At 43.5% G+C, this 17,023-nt stretch overlaps 1 protein-coding gene across 4 annotated transcripts in view; it reads right to left on the bottom strand.

Annotated features, from left to right (window-relative positions):
- Nucleotides 1–17,023, bottom strand: part of Creb5 (cAMP responsive element binding protein 5) — a 401,568-nt gene that overhangs the window by 303,530 nt on the left and 81,015 nt on the right. For all 4 annotated transcript variants that reach the window (XM_087658727.1, NM_001446953.1, XM_087658729.1 and 1 more), the window contains 2 exon segments: nt 10,494–10,565; nt 4,025–4,118 (listed from right to left, as the gene is read on the bottom strand). In XM_087658727.1, the coding sequence (XP_087514853.1) occupies nt 4,025–4,118; nt 10,494–10,565 (166 nt within the window).

The raw sequence follows: 17,023 nt of genomic DNA, 5'->3' as shown, positions 1-17,023 counted from the left end.
TTGCTAGGCATTTGAAAGCCTTTTTCCCATGTGTATCTCTCTCAGGCTTCCCACTCAAGGGGTAGGTTTAACCTTTTGGTGAGATTCATGACACTCACTAACTTTATCTTCCACACATGTATGTACCAAAATCTACCATACTATACACATGTATGCTTATGAAGGCCTACCTAGGAGGGTAGCCCTACCCCACTGTCTCCACAGGAAACATTGAACTTATCAGCCCTGAGATTTATGACAGAAAGTTATGCGGGGACATGCACTCCAGAAGATTTTTATTCTTCCTCCAATCCCAATTAAACTAATTCATTTTCTCTCCTCTCTCTCTCTCTCTCTCTCTCTCTCTCTCTCTCTCTCTCTCTCTCTCTCTCACTTTCTGTGTGTGTGTGTGTGTGTGTGTGTGTGTGTGTGTGTGTGCGTGCGTGCGCTATAAATAATGTAGTACTCTGCACTTTAATCCCCATTCTAGTTTTTGTTGGATTTTCCATATATAGAACCTTGGAACCATATAAAAATAATATCATGCTGCAGATGCCTGACAGATCAGATGAGACTTCTCTACTGCCTAATGTCCAATTAAAATAGCCTCATGCCGTCCTCCTCATCTCTGCTGGAATTTGACTGGGATTTTCATGTGGAATGAATCTGTGTACACAACAACCTATAATTTTATTTCAATGTGAAAGGAAATTACATTTTACAGATTCTCTCCTCAAAGTATATTTAACTCCTTTTGTATCTTGGGACTGAAGAGGTGGCTGAGCAGTTAAGAGCACTTGATGCTGTTGTGGGAGTCCAGGGTTCAGTTCCAGACACCCACACAGCAATTCACAACCATCTGTTCCTCTAGTTCTATGGGATGCAGTGACTTCTTCTGACCTCCGTATATATATGGAGAGAGAGAGAGAGAGAGAGAGAGAGAGAGAGAGAGAGAGAGAGAGAGAAACAAAGTACTTTTAGAAACCCTCTATATTAAAACTTTCCTTGCCATGAGGTTACATGTCATTGGAGCAAGGACAACTGAAAGCGACCACCACCACCAGTAGATTTTAAAAGTGTACCATATAGGATACACTTTTAAATGTATTGCAGGAGTGGCTATATGTATGGGTTTTTGCCCTCCTAACCCAGCACCCTACCCAACTCATGTCTATTTATTTAGAGTGAGGAGTCTATGTTCACGCTCTATCCAGAAGAATAGACTCATTTAATACCTGTCACCTGCACTCACTCTCTGTGACAAGGCAAGGATCAGTGACAGCAAGTTTTGAATAGTGTACTCTACTCAAACATAGCTGGGGCTTTAGACACACTAGGCACTTAGCATTCTGGCACCCAGCTATGAACCCAGCTCTGGAAACTATTCTGAAGTGCGTAGCCATGACATTGCACCACCTTCTTTAACTGTAAAATCTGTAAAGAATGTAGTGATGCTATAAATGGACTCTAACAAGTCGTCCTGACACTAGTCACACAGATGCATAGCTAACATGATTCCTCTTCAAATGATATGACAGGTCTCACATCATCTGGAATGCAAAATCTTTTGCAATTAAATTTTGTTTGAAAAATGGATCAAGAAGAATTTGGAGAGCTTTGCTTAATGTTCATTTACTATTTGGTTTATATCATGATGATGGGACAGGAAATAGACTTAAGACAAATAATACTGACCTGAACAAATTTTAGTGGCAAATAAAGTTTTAATGAATTGAAACAAATCAAGATACAGATGTGCAAAATCTCAATTCAAATTTATGATCATCAATATGTTAAAGCCTTAATCATAAAAATCTACATTTTTGATAAGCATACAATTTAGTCACTTCTTGGAACAAAAACAGTGAAGTCCAAATGTCCAGCAGAAGAGCTAATTCAATTCAGTGTGGACAGCCCTGGAATGCAACACACAGCCAACATTAACTCTCTAGATAGGAAAACATTGTATCTGGATTGGACAGCTTTCTGTTCTAGAAAGCCCCGAGGAATTCTGAGTATATGAAGTGAGCAGCAAGCTTTGACATCGAACACTTCCCTGGAATATGAAGTCATTTCATATTAACTTCAGCACAAACAGGAGAAGTAGATAAGATACCCCACTGCCTTAGCCCTGTGTCTTCTTCGCGTGCTCTCTTCATTTTTTCATAAGTTCCACATAATAAAATTGGTTTATACACTCTCGATTGCCTTTCACCTGGCCCTGCTCAGGATTTGCACTAAGGACTAGAAACTAACAAAGGTCCAGGAGAAACAATGGGCAGGCTGCAGGACATGAATCAGAAACCTGTTTTAGGCAGTACAGACCGAAGGGCCTCACCTCTTGTTCGTGCGGTCACAGGTTTCTGGCTGCTGCTGTACAGATGTTCAGATGAGACTCTTTGTAGAGCCTGGCTAGCCTGCCTGGAAGACACTGCCTACACTGCTGCTTGCTACTGGAGCCCCAGATCCTACACTCCACACTCGCCTCTCTGGAGTATCCCTCCTGCTCCACGAGGCAACCTATTGTAGGGATCCAGTTTGGGAATTAAAGGCTCACAGGTTTAAATATTGGGAATTGGGTTTAAATATTGGCTGCTTGTGCACTCATGGTCACTTCTGAAACACAAAAGGTGGACAGTCTGCACCCTGACAGACCTGGAAGGGACCTAAGACAGGGCATCCAATGTAACCTAGGCTTCTCGTCGCCTCCACGTGGGGCTTCCCGCACCTCTTTGAACTGACACAAAGACAAAGCAGTCTCTGAAATAGTAGTGCATTTACTCAAAAAAGGAGACAAGGGCAGAAAGGCTGGAGGAGGGCAGTGACAGAGAAAAGGGCAGAGGTCCCGGTTGAACTGATCTCCTGAGCTCAGAGCATTGGCCCCATGATTAGACCTCTCTAGTGCCCTGTGAGTCTGTGATGGCTCCAATGTTCACATGTCTAACCTGGCCCAGCCTGACTCAGAGGGTGGTGGCCCAGTCTACCAGCTGAAGCACTGATGATCAGGGGCCATCAGCACCACCCTGTTTGGTGATTCCAGGATAGTTGCTCTAATTTCTTGCATGCTTCATGGTAATGCACAGGCATTTACATAAGATTTAGTAATAATGGCCAAAAAAATCCTATAAGTTTTAAATACAATAAAAGTACTAGGTCATATGACCTGTGGGTGTCTCTTCTGATGTCTATTACAGTTCGGACATAGGGGTGTCATCTTCTCCTGAATGTCAGGGAGATAGGAGTATGAGTCAAATAGTTCATGTGAGAAGGCAATGACCTGATCATCTTGCTTGGGTCGATAAAGCACTCAGACCTCCTCCCTTTGGCCCCTCATATTTAGTTAGTGAAATATGCTATAGAGGTATAATAATTTCCATTGCATGGAGGGAGAAACTGAGACCCGGAAAGGTTCAAATATTTGTTCAAGATCATACGGCCGAGACAGAGCTCAGATTAGCTTTCAAGTTCCTCATCCCTCTACCCTTGTCTTTCTAATTCCTCTTTAAGACAGGAAGAAGTGGGAATTAGTTGATGGACTAAAATGGGTCATTCTTCTCCCATTCACTGAGCCTGCTTCTATGCATAATCTCATTTAATCGCCCACTTAAGGTAGCCTTCCCTGAGCATCTTCTGTGCTCCTTCCGCTAAGGTTGCAGGGCACTGGCCCCCTACAACATTAATTTGATTTAATTAATAATTAATTTGATTTAAATATCAACTTGTAATTAATTGCTATATCACAACTGAGCCTTGATTTTAGCCATGTGTTCACTTGGAAGCCTACCCGATATCCGGGAAGGCAGGAAAACCATTAATCCATGTAACCACAGAACAGTGCATTGCGGAGGCTCGGGGCACACTGTTACCTGTGCGGCTAAGGTATAACTTTGAAAATAACATGGAGCCAAGTTTAATGCAACATGTAAAAATGAGAAGTTACATCGGGTTCGGCAGGCCATGCCTATAATCTCAGCACCAAGGCAGTAGAGGCAGGAAGATTCGGAGTCGTGATGTTCCAAACCTTCCCTGCCTGATGCTCTCTTACCTGATAGCATGTTGTCTGTTTTTATCGAAGGAAACTTCAAAGTCATCTCATGCTTGTGCCTATGAATCATCAGATGGTCCTCTGTTGGGAAACGCTGTCAAGTAAATAGAGAGAGGAACAGGAGACACTCAGTTTGGAATACACACTTAACATCAAAGAGGACAAGACATTCGGCATCGTAAACAAGAGAGACAATCCAAAAAAAAAAAAAAATCAGTTCGGGAAAAAAAAAAAGGTTATCACATGAGTAAATAAAGTCCCATGCTGATTTACAGTCTCATGCTGCGTCGGGGAGGGGATCCCTCCCAACTATTCACAAATATGTATATTATCATGTTCATGTGTTTGCCAAAAGGCTTGCCTGTGTGGCAAAGGGCTAGTGGTAAATTCTCTCTCTGCTTCTAGTCATCCCATAGTTCTTCATACCTTCCCCTAGAAGTTTCCCAAAGTCCTCTGCTTCTTGCGTAAGCCCGGACTGACCCAGCATTCACAGAATCCGTGTTTCTTGAGGACTAGAGGTTTCCATCTGGTTGTTGGGGGTGGGGGTTTCGGGGAGAGAGCTTTTCAAGTTCAAAGACTTTGAACTCTGTCTTATCTTTTGCTAAATAATGAAACAGAAAATGCACAAGGCCCCGTCGAAGGCACTAAAATAACACACGTTCCAAAGACACACTGTGGCCTGGTGCTTGCCTCTTGTCTTCCTGTCTCTTAAGGAAAGACAGCAGCATTGAAGAACCCTCCTCATGGTCCCGACATGGTAGCAGAGAGTATAAAACCCAACCCAACAGATGGAGATCTGGGCATCACTGGGAACATGCAAAACCACGTGGAACCTTCTGTAACAGTCACTGCTGTGCATAATTGTATAAAATTAAGTCAGAGTCACGATAAGTATGCTAGACATTATCTGCAGATTAACCAAAAATAAGAGAAACGCATGACATTGAAAGAATTTTGATTTATGTCAGACTTTGGGAAAGAATTCCGTGCCATGCTTAGTTTTTTAAATATATCTACGAACGTGCGGCATGATGTCTTTACGGTATGTTTCTGTTTATGAAAGCCTAGTCCCCATATTATCTGCTTTATTTTAATTATACATATGATTTCACAGTACCATGACAAATGATTTGGGGCATTCTGTACTCTGCATACTGTAGTCAGTCTGTATTTATCTGAAAATTTCAGGGTATGATGTTAAGGTTGTCAAAATGTTGCTTCCAATTATTTTTGGCCATTTCTGGCTCTCTTGTGTTGAGTGAAGCCATGTGGTGACTCTGTCCACTGTATCATACACAAAAACGACCCTGCCACCCAGAGGCAAGTGTCTGCTTGTTGTTGTAAAACCTGTCACTTCCCTTGCTGAATTCATGGTATAGCTAGGTCACTCACACCAGAAATAGTGACCCTGCAACCACCGGGAATCTCTCGAGGGTTATGTTGAATTCTAAAGGAGAAAAAAAGCGTTTCCTAAAATTCTACCCTAGAAATGTAGCCTTTGGTAACTTCGATGAGCTTGGAGGTTTGTCTGCGATCTGCTGCTGAACAGACTCTTGCCTGACCTGGCTCAGATTGGGATGCTTGTGATGACTGAACTGAACATAGCTCCATTACACATTCACTGAGCACAGTGAACTGAGCCTCCATTACTAAAGTCACATATTACACATAGGGAAACTGTGTTCTGATGAACATTTCTGAGTCTTTGATAACCTGAAAAGAAACTTCTAGAACTCAGGATGGTCAATACGAATCTCTACTACCTTGTATACCATAGTTAAAGTCTTTTGCTATTTCTTTTTGCATAGAGAATGGATTTGCGATCAAATGGAGCACCACTAGGCGGAGGCCTATGTAAAGTTCTGAAAGTCGTTATCTTCTTGATGCTTACAGTATATACTGGAGAGTTTGCAAACACTGGCACTTATACCGACTTCTAGTTACCCAGAGGTTTGCATCATACAACTTCAGGTTTCCTTGTTTCTGTATCATTTATTCTCTTGACTTTCTTAACACCAAATATTTAACGATAGTACAAATGAGTTAGAGAGAAAAGTTAATGTAATATAAGTAATATGGTACTATATTTCATTTAGTACTAATAAACCACTCTAAAAACTTATTCTATTCTGTGTGCGTAAGTGTTTTGCCTGCACGAATGTCTGTGTGGCATGTGTGTGCCTAGGATCCATAGAGACCAGAGGACATCTGAGCTCCCAGAACTGGAGCTACAGATGGTTCTTAGCTCTCATGGGTGCTAGAAACTGACCCAGGCCTCTTAGTCAATGCCCCAACCCCTGAAATATCTCTTCAGCTTTAATAAGCTGTTTTTTTAAATAATGCTTGCTAAAGATTTCTTTTTAACTCGGTGTATGTGAGTGTGAGTGTGTGTCTATGTGTGTATGTGTATTGTGTGACAGAAGTATGTGCAGCATGTGAGTGCAGGTGCCCACAGATGCCAGAAGAGGACGTCAGATACCCTTTTATTTACAAGTGGTCGTGTGCCAACTAAAACAGGTACGAGGACCCCCACTTGGGTCCTTCGTGACATCATTACCTTCTCCTGACCACTGAGCGTGCTCTCCTGCCTATAATAGACCACAATAACCAGGATGACATATTTAATCGGGTTTTTCTACCTTTTGTTCGTTGTTGCTACCCAAAGGCTCACTATCTAACTACCTAGCCCAGGCTAGCCAGAAACTCAGAACCCCCTTGCTTAGCCTCCTGAGTTCTGGGAGTATAGCTACATAGCTATAACACTTCATAGTAGTTAAAGTTGCATTTTGAATAAGACCAATAATCCTAAACCTTAAATAAATGAGATGAATACGTAGTATAAAACGACATGAGAGGTGAAAATAACAATCCACCCAGAGGATGAGGGAAGAGTGGGAAGACCAGGCTCTAAGAGATCGGCGAGCATAGCATGCATGGTCCTCGTGTCATTGGAGACAGAGTTCATGTTCACAGATCAGGTCTGGAAAGACCTTCCAGATGCTAGAGGCCATCCCCAACAGGGGAAAGTTTCTCTCCAAGAAAAGAAAGGAGAGCAGAGGAGGCTGTCCATCACCTTCTCCAAGCATTAACACTCCGGCTCATTCACCTTCAAGATGCCCTAATCTTTTCCTTGCATGTTCCCAGACACTAGGGCAAATGCTGGGACACAGTCTATGTGACTGTGTCATATATGACATATATCACACATATGATCACACATAAAATTGCACCAGCTGATTCAACTATGAGTTACTACTATTCCGCTAGAGATGACACTGGGGACGACCAGCTGATGTCTACATCTTCGTTCAACTGTGAGCATAGTTTTGTAACAATTTCTCAAGAAAAAAGGAAACACTTCCACATAAAGGACATGCTGACTTATAGATACGTCATCACAGCCAAAGCTAGGGGTGGGTGGGCGTGTCTTGGAATTGTCCCCTTAAAATGGAGACATTGCATGAATCTTAATTTCTCACGGGTATCCAACAGTTTCCATGGTCCACTTGTCCTCATTAAAGCAACATCTTGGCTTGCTCCTTCAACCAAATATCCAAGGTCATTCAAAATGGGGCCTAGTCAAGAACTGGAGGGAAGGCCACAGTCAGTGACACAGTATTTCCTAGGATACCTGAGTACCTGGGTTCAAATCCCCAGTGCCACACATAATACATACTTAAACACAAAAGTCAACTACGCTCAATACCCTAAGGCTTGGCATGTGACTTGGCAGAGTCTCCCTCTATCCCCTGTAGGCTCGAGTAAGCTGAGGTGCCCACTGCCCCGCAGGATGCTTTCCATCTTCTCAGCACTATCCCTTCAAGCAATCTGGCTCTCTGCTGCCTTTCTCACTGGTGTCTCGATCTTGACTAAATTCACCCTGGCTGTCCTTCGGCTGCCTCCCTCGCAGGCTGCCACTGGATCACTCTGCTTCCCGGCACTGCCTCCTGCTCCTGAAAGGCTCCTCTGTGCCACCACTCCAGCTCTCTTGCCACCCGCCACCCACTCACTCATTAATCCCTTTCAGTTAGGCCTCCACCCTCTGCTTTCTCCCATGTCTCCTGCGAGCACCTAGCTGCCAAATCCAACAGCCATTGCTCCACCCTCTAACTATCCCAGCTCCAACAGCATAGGACACCAGTGACTACGTGACTGTGGCATTGGCCTGTTTATATCTTGCCTGACTACAGGGAGGGAGATACAGCATAGAGTGATGCATAGAACAGAGGGAGAGAGTATCAGGTAGAAGCTGGGGATCCAGAACAAAGGAGTACAAAAAAAATAGTCAAGTCTATAACCCAAATAAACCCACAGGAATTGTCAACCAGGAGCAATTTTGATTCTAGAGGACATCTGGCTACCTCTGAGGATGTTTTGGTTGTCACAGGTGCTGTGTGCTATTGGCTGTCTGATAGATTAAGACAGGAATGTTACCGAAGCATTCTATAATACACAAGATACTACCCACATCAGAGAGCTCCTTGGCCTTAGATGTTGCTGATGCTAAGCCTGGGACAGTGTATGCTCAATACGTATGTGCAGATATCTCTCTCCTCTCTGACTGATGTGAATCTCACATAGGTCTAGACACTCTTCTCTGCTGGCATTCCAACACTGGACATAGCCGGAACCCCAACCTAGCCTGACCCCTCCTCTTATTTTGCTGACTCTCTGGGGGTGCTATTCCATAGAGAAACCTTTTATTCTCCCCCACACAAGTAAAGTCAGCTCCCCATTGTGGTCCGTTGTTTCTTTCTGAAGAAAAAAAGTACAATCAACTAGGTAGCCAGTGATTTCATCAGATGATTACAGACCTCATGCCCAGACCAGGTATGTGTGTTTAGAGCAGTGTGGCTTTCATGGGACTGCTAGAATGCCTAGACACACAGGTAAGTGCTGAGAAAGGGCATAGGTGCCTTGTGATAAGTGAAACTTAGTATCTATTGCCACAGCCAAGCAAAGCAAATCCGTCCAATCATCTGGGTTCCTTTGGGCAAGAAAGCTTCTCTCTGAAAAAACCGAAGGGCGTTTCGTTTTAGTCAGGGACCAGGTTTTAACTTAGTAAGGAGATATTCTGCATTTACCATGGTAAGCCCCTATCTGCCGGGATTTTCCCAGTTACCTATCAACCTATCCAGATTCCCCTAGTATTTGCTGCTTCACACTGGCTTTCAAAACCTGTTTGCTCCAAAATATTTTTTTCTCTGCTAGCTTTCTTATTTACAAGTTAGAAAGAAACACACTGGCACAAAATCCTCTGATGAAAATTCCACACTCTGCCTGCTCATAGCAGCTGACACCAGCAACAATGTTTTGTGTTTCTGGGACTGTGTTTGTCCAAAACCCCCTCTTCACATTCTCCCAGACTCCTCCACAAACTCTGGGAAACTAGAAGGAGGATGCTCATCTGACTTACCCCTGACCCCTAGACACCGCCCCACATCAGACTGCCAACCCTGCCACACAAACTAATGGGGGTGGGCATTGCCCAGTGAACGCAGAATTGAAGGTCTCCCTCTGGCTTTCCCAGTCTCTGAGTTCATAGGAGGATTGAGGTGGTGTGCTTTGCCTTGGAATCTTGGTAGGAAGTTGGGGCAGTATCACCCCATCAGCTACTGTAAACACAAAACTGTAATTTCCACGTAATAGACATGGATGCTAATATGACGGACTTGGCAGCAGCAGTGGTGGCTACAAGAGTGAGCATTAACTGAATGCTAGGTTCATGCTCTATATTAAGAAATTAAGAAGAGACTCTGAGATTCTATCCTTCTAAGAAATTAAGAAGAGACTCTGAGATTCTATCCTAAGAAATTAAGAAGAGACTCTGAGATTCTATCCTTCAATCCAAGATATCCACTCCTCTTAAAACTTCTATGTACGGGGCTGGGGATTTAGCTCAGTGGTAGAGCGCTTGCCTAGGAAGCGCAAGGCCCTGGGTTCGGTCCCCAGCTCCGAAAAAAAAAAAAAAAGAACCAAAAAAAAAAAAAAAGAAAAAAGAAAAAAAACTTTTATGTACAAGAACTGTGGTTCAAGAATAGACATAGGGGTATACTTCTTCTCAGAAAGGAGTGAGAACCCAACCCATGACTATGAGACATCTAAAATGCACCCAGTATGCAATGCAAGCAGCTTGCCGTTGTGAAGTACACACCACCTTCCCCTTTCCAAATGATAGCCCAGAGGAAACAGTGGGCAGGATGTGTCTGGCTGGCTTCCGGAGGAATTACTCAGAGGAACGTCAATACCACTGTGTTTCAGGGTGAAGGGGAAGTACTTCAAACTCTAAAGTGTGATCTAACAGTAGTGAAGATGAGAATCGTGATGTCAACGATTTGGGAGAGCCTGTAAGCATTTCAGTGAGGAAAGAGGACCCAGTGGTATGGTGGCCCAATGGGAAGTACCTTTGAGGGGAAGGGAGAAGCATTTCCTAAGAGCTGGAGCATGGAGGGTCCATCCGCACACTCACCTGAGAGCAGCCTGGGGCACTGCAGACAAACGGCCTCTCCTGCTCCAAGTTCATCTTGGATTCCTCATAAATCTGAAGGGTTAAAGGAAAACAGAAGCCCATGAAAATCTCTTTCTTCTTTTTTAAATGCAGGAGGAAGACAATCACAGGAAGAGTTCTATTGTCATTCTCTAAACTGAACGAGTCACACACGAATGCAGTGAACATGGGTCCTGTTTCCAGTTTATTGGTTCTCCTGATTTGGGTTCCTAGTGTGCTTTCCTTGGTGCATATTAAAGAAGGCCGTAATGATGTTGGAGGCTAAAGCCTGCCTATCCAATGGTAGCTGATGGGGTGCTACTGCCCCAACTTCCCAGCAAGATTCCAAGGCAAAGCACACCATCTCAATCCTCCTACGAACTCGGAGACTGGGAAAGCCAGAGGGAGACCTTCAGTTCTGTGTTCACTGGGCAAAAATTGAGTCTGGTCAAAATTACCTTTACCAGTGATTCCAATGCCAGGAAAGTGTGGCCTACGTGACTCTGTGGTTAACACACCTGTTGCTGCTGGTTTTGCTTCCTTTTTATTGACACGAAGAGCCGCCCACACATAAGGGACATTATGTAGATGATTTTCTAACTATTCTAAAACCAATATTAGCATTGTGTTTATGTATTACATATGCCTTTAGGGGTATGTGGGTCTATTGCTAAACTTCAGAACCTCCTGCCTTAACCCTGGGTACAGGAAGAAATGTTTCTTTCTTTAAAATGCTGTCCATGGGTGATTCCAAAAGGAAGACAGTGGCAGCTTGGCATCATGGAAGAGTCCCACTGTGCAAGCACCTCCGGTTTGTACATTTTACACCTCCTTCTCCATACAGTAGTCTCTCATCCTCTCACTTTTCCAAGACGTAAAGTGAGGATGCTTGCCTTAAATAGCATTGCCAGTCAGAGATGAAAATGCAAAACTGAAAAATGGGGGAAAGGTAAACCCCCTCCTAATGATGAGCGTCTTTGCGGGTGGTTTCTCAACCTGTGGGTCGAGACCCATTTAAGGGATTAAATAGTCTTTTCATGGGGCATGCATATCAGATGTCCCACATTTCAGATATTACATTACAGCCCATAACAATAGCCAGAGTACAGATATGAAGTAGCAATGAAATAATTTTAAGGTTGGGGCTCAGCATAGCATTAGTTTTAAAGGATAGTAGAAGGTTGAGAACCACTGCTCTAGAAGGAATTCTCACTGGCTGCCCCACAATACAGTGATTAGCATAATTTTAATCTTTTCTATATTCTATATATATATTCTATATTTCTAAAAAGCAACAAAACAACCCCAAAAATGGAATAAAACAACAACAACAAAAAAAACCCCAAAAACCAAAAAACCAGCAGAAACATTTTCAACGCTTTCCTGAAAATGCCTCTGTGTCTGTGAGTCTGTCTGCTTGGCAATGTCTTCCTGCCTCTGTGTCCCCACCTTGACAATAGTCGCAGCAATATTTGTCCTCAGCCCCTTTGTTCCTATATCTAATTCCTTGGTTTAAAGCCTGTCAGACATCTTGAAATCATGGAGAAGAGTAGGGTACCTTGGAGGTAAGAGAAGTTTGTGGGTAAGTGTCGGTGGAACCTCGAGGATAGGAATCAGTCCCTATGTGTAAAATTACAATTTAACTCCTTGTCTGCCTGTGTGGCTCTTTCTTGGGCGCCACTTGAGAGCTTCGTTTGCTAAAGCCACGATGGAATAGCATGTTTACAATCAAAATGAAGATTATATAATAGTCACATGGGAAAGCTCTATGCACGCATACTTACGGTGGACATCAGAAGGTAGTAATTAATGATAATTAAATGAATGTCCCAGCAACAGCTCCTGTTGCGTCTCTAGAGTTTAACGAGCCAACGTAAGGGGAGAGTTGGCCTAAGTCTAAGGAGAAATTGTCTTTCCACTGTAATCGCTGCTCCGTCCCAGTCCTCGGCCCACCAACGTGCTGGCTTCCCCCATGAACTCAGGCTCTTCACGCCCATGCTCTACAGCTCTGCTTGACACAGCACCGACTTCCTTAATCATCAGCTACGAGCTCAGCTCCAAACGTCTTGGAACCGAACTCTGATACTCATGCTTGAACACACTGCAGAGCCCAGTTCCACAGACTAACTCTGAGGTGCCGAGCTTATACTGTGTGGCTGTCACGTTGGGAGGAAGATGATTAATATAAGTTGATAGGTACCGACGTGTATTAGCAAAGGACTTTATAGTTCAAGAGACACAATGTGAGACACGCAAAGTCTCTTCTCAAACAATTTAAAGCACGCGCACTGGTACATTCTACTGTTAGCTCTGCCCTCCTGGTTTATTTTTGAGACAGAGACGAATCTGTAGCAACGTACTAAGTGATATGCATTAAATATGGAGCAAATCTGTTTGGCAGCGTAACATTGGGATAAAAGTCTTGAGGCGCACAGCCGTTGCTAATATAAAGTAGGTTTTAAGGGATCAGTAAGGTCTAATACGAGTGGGTGTATATATACTGTGTAAACCTCAACTACTTAATTTCGATGATCTACAGTTCCCACATGCAGCTTCTGCAAACAACACTCGCTTGCTAATCCCTCTCCCTGTAGGTGCTTGCAGTCGACTTTCTAAATGGAACAGCTCTGCCACGTAGGCCTCATTACTTTTATCAACTGGTATGATCTGGTCTGATGTATTAATCAAAAGGCATGGTGGATTTGTTTACTGTCTATTATTAGGGTTCTTTTCTAGTGCACAGTACAATAATTGCACAGACCCTTACTGGAGCTCCACACGGGTCCTTTTATCACCCACCAACGGGGCCACGTTACTCAGCTGGGCTCTTAGACAGGCTGTTCCACATTTGGTCCTCAGAAGCAAGGCCTTGTCCTCTCATTTCCCATTCAGATATTTTACTGGCTGGGATTTTTTTTTTAATAAACCAAGTTTGGTTTGGCAATTACCACAGCCCAGGCTCCACTGCCTAGAGCTTCCATAGTAGGCGTTCAATAAATATTTGTGGAATGGATAATGAATCTTGAATCATCACAATAAATTACCCCAAACAGCCTTCTGTTCTCAACTCTGCAGGCAACTTTTTTTTTTTAGCCCAGTATCAAATTTTGAGAGGTGAGAGATTGTGTGGGCCACAGACTCTTTTTTTCTCGGGGTATAGTCTTAAAATATCTCCCCAAACTTTGTGAGGAGTCAAAGGTGCTTTTTTTGGTGGACAAAAATGGGAGGAAGCTAGTTTCTATCTCTTCATTCCATGAGATATATCACAAGCAAGACAGCCTGGGCTACTGGGCTGTTCACGACCCTGTAGACTGCCCTCTGAGGAATCCTGACTTAGGCTGTACAGATGAGAAATAGCCCCACGGTGGCAGATGTTCTGCCACATCATAGTTTTTTCTTAGCACTATATTAATTGTTCTTTCCCTACAGTCAGACTCACTGTTCAGATAAAAGCAATGCTTCGTGAGTGTAATTCTTCTCAACCTTTTGGAAAACAATTAAAGATCCTAATAGCACAGTTTAGTCTCGCACAAAGTGAGCAGAGGTTTCCAGAGCGGACCAGGAGATGACTGGCTTGATTTACAATTCAAACCTTCCACTGGCGGTGCATTCCATGGACTGCTAAATGGGCTAGAATCTCTTTCTTTGTTCAGGGTTTGACCCCACAAATTCCTGGTCTAAAATGGGAAGCTGTTCCATAAGGGCTGAGGCTACCAAACCATTCAAAGGTTTTTCTGGTCATTACGATAGGCTTGGAATTAACTGTTTCCCAAAGGGCAAACACTGAAAGAAAAGAAAACACCATTAAAAACCCAGAGAGCCTAAACAAAATACTCTAAATACATGCTTTAAATGTAAGGGTAGCATTTGAGCCTGAGTGAGAAAAACTGACTCCCTCCCGTTTGCAGTGATCAGCCCAAGGGAGTGTTTCACCACCCAGCTCAGACACAGCCATAGCCAACCCTTTGTAAACATTGAGTTCTAATCTCTGTGAGAAGGCACAAACTTGCCCCAGTAGAGCCAGACAGTGATATGAATTTGGAATTGGAAAACACTAAAAATATTATTCATATTTGAAATCCTAGGAATAAAAATTATAAGAATGTCTAAGATGCAAACTGAACATCGGTGAACACCATCTCTGGAGTCATTTGCCTGGTTATGGGTGCAGCACAGACCTTGAATTTTAAACTCTGGCTAGTGTCTATTGCCTTACCATAAGACTAGATGGAATCTTCTTTCGACAGTTTACCTGAAACAAAGCCCCTGTCTTATTGAGCCTCCCGGACCCTTGAATGAGCTCTAGAGAAGCAAAGGGTCCCTCCTAAAGTGGGTGAGTCTCACTGAGTGAGACTCTGCACTGTTTTCTCTGAGAACACATATTATATAACTAAATTTATTACAGGCAAAGCCAATTTGGCATTTAGACAGAAAGACATGGCACCATACACCACAAGAAACAAATACACTATACACACACACACACACACACACACACACACATATACACACATATATATATATACATATACCATATATATATACATATACCATATATATAAATATACCAGTCTAACTCATCTTATTTTCTTGTTTGTAAAACAGGATCATAGTAGCTAAACATTTGAACCCAGAGCCCTCCACATGGAAGCTATCAGGAAGAATAACTGCCTTTACTTTGGGGACTTCCAATCTATCTTGATATTTCAAACCCAGAAACTATAACTTGAAATATAAAAAATAAGTGCCCTTGAATTTCAGTCCAAGAAAATCACTGGTTTTGTGAATAGATCTTTGTAGCTCTCCGAGTGGCTCTGTCCTTATCTTAAAGTGTGTCTGTCTTCTCTGTGGAAAACTGACTCTTTGTATGTCTACTTCTCTGTGGATCTTTGTCTCCCCCGCCCCCGTGTGTGTGTGTGTGTGTGTGTGTGTGTGTGTGTGTGTGTGTGTGTGTGTGTCCCTCTCTCCCCAACCCTCCTGGCTTGGTTTTGCTAGTAGAATCGGGTCAGCTCGTTTCCTGCCCCTGTGTTATTCTTGAAGTGCACTGCAGTTGGAATCTGAATTTCATTGGGCCAGTATTATTTGCAGCTGTGTGACCTCTTTAACCCTGCCTTTAAAAGTGACATTTCAGCCCTCCAGCTTGAAATGTCTGCCTGCTGCTGAGTTTTCCAACCAGAAAAGGGCTGGACCCTGGAGTGAGAGGATCCCTCACAAGTGTAAGCTGTGGCAGACGGTGGTGTGAGCTGGGTGTGACCCTGCACAGCTTACAGCTGGCACTCCTTCCTCGTGGTGCCGAGCTGCTGTGCGTGTTTGCCTAGAGCTGAACGTGACTCTGAAATCAAGCAGAACCAAATTCCCTGCTTTTAAAAATGTTCACCGTCCCCTCATAGCCTCCAAAGTTCTGGCTGCTACAGGCTGAAGCAGAGACCTCTCCAGGACTTTGTCACATACTCCATCATTATAGAGACTGTCAAAAATTCCCTTCCCACAAGGCCCTCCTGTTCCCAGAAGGAAGGATTTCCAACAGCTTTCATCTCTGGAAACTGACCCTGATCTTACTCTCAGAAGGAAGCCCAAGGAGGAGTGAGTGCTGGGGGCTCCCGGCTTCTCCCCGCCTTCTGCGGGGGCCTGTGGTTTTATATATATGTGGCGTTTATAACCATATATTGGAAAACATTCCGGTGGGATTGGTTTTTCATATGTTACAGTTCCCCATCTCTCCTTTTTTAAATGTTCCATATGTTTCTTTAGGTATGAGGGTTTTTTTTAAAGTCATGGGCTAATTGGAGCTTTTGTTCTCCCTAACGTATCTTCTAACTTTCCTATCTATGGGTTCAATAGTTCAGTACATATTTGCTGAGCCCCAGTGCACAGCATTAGGTCTGCAGCACAGAGAAGCCCTAAGCACATGTCTGCCTGAGTGTGTGCACTCAGGTCTTTGCACTTCTTGCTTCTGTCCAGTACAGTATGTTTTTGCAGAACATCTCCCATCTCCAAGAAAACTCTGTTTGACGTGTGTGGTTAACAAAATGCTGGAGTGATGTTTGTCTGGGTTTTAAGGAAGTATTGAGTGTAACTAAATCACTTGGCTTGTTTCTAATGGGACTGAATACAACCTCAGAAGGAAACACAGCCTGCTTTCCTTAACACTCAGGACAATCAGCTTGGGATGGCCCCACCCACAATGGGTTGGTCCTCTCATGGGCCCACCCTGATAAATCCCCACTTTAAGAAAAGCCTATAGGCTTCCCTTCAGCAACGCGGTTCAGAGAAGGCTGAAGCCGCCTCCTCTCAGATAACTCTACCTTGGTGTCAAGTTGACATAAAACTAGACCGGATGGGGTGATCCGGATTTAGGAAGGCATCTTTAGTTTTCTGGTAAGTCCGCTGTTGCCATTTAAAATAAATGCCCCTTGGAATCTTCAGACTGAAAAATGATAACAGCAAAGAAATGAAATTCAAAGTTGGGTGTGTCCTTCAGAAGGTCAAAGGTGGCTTGCTATGAAGCCAGT

The sequence above is a fragment of the Rattus norvegicus genome, chromosome 4 (genome assembly GCF_021556685.1).
Source record: "Rattus norvegicus strain SHRSP/BbbUtx chromosome 4, alternate assembly SHRSP_T2T, whole genome shotgun sequence".
NCBI lineage: Eukaryota > Metazoa > Chordata > Mammalia > Rodentia > Muridae > Rattus > Rattus norvegicus.
This window is presented reverse-complemented; position numbering and strand designations above follow the sequence as displayed.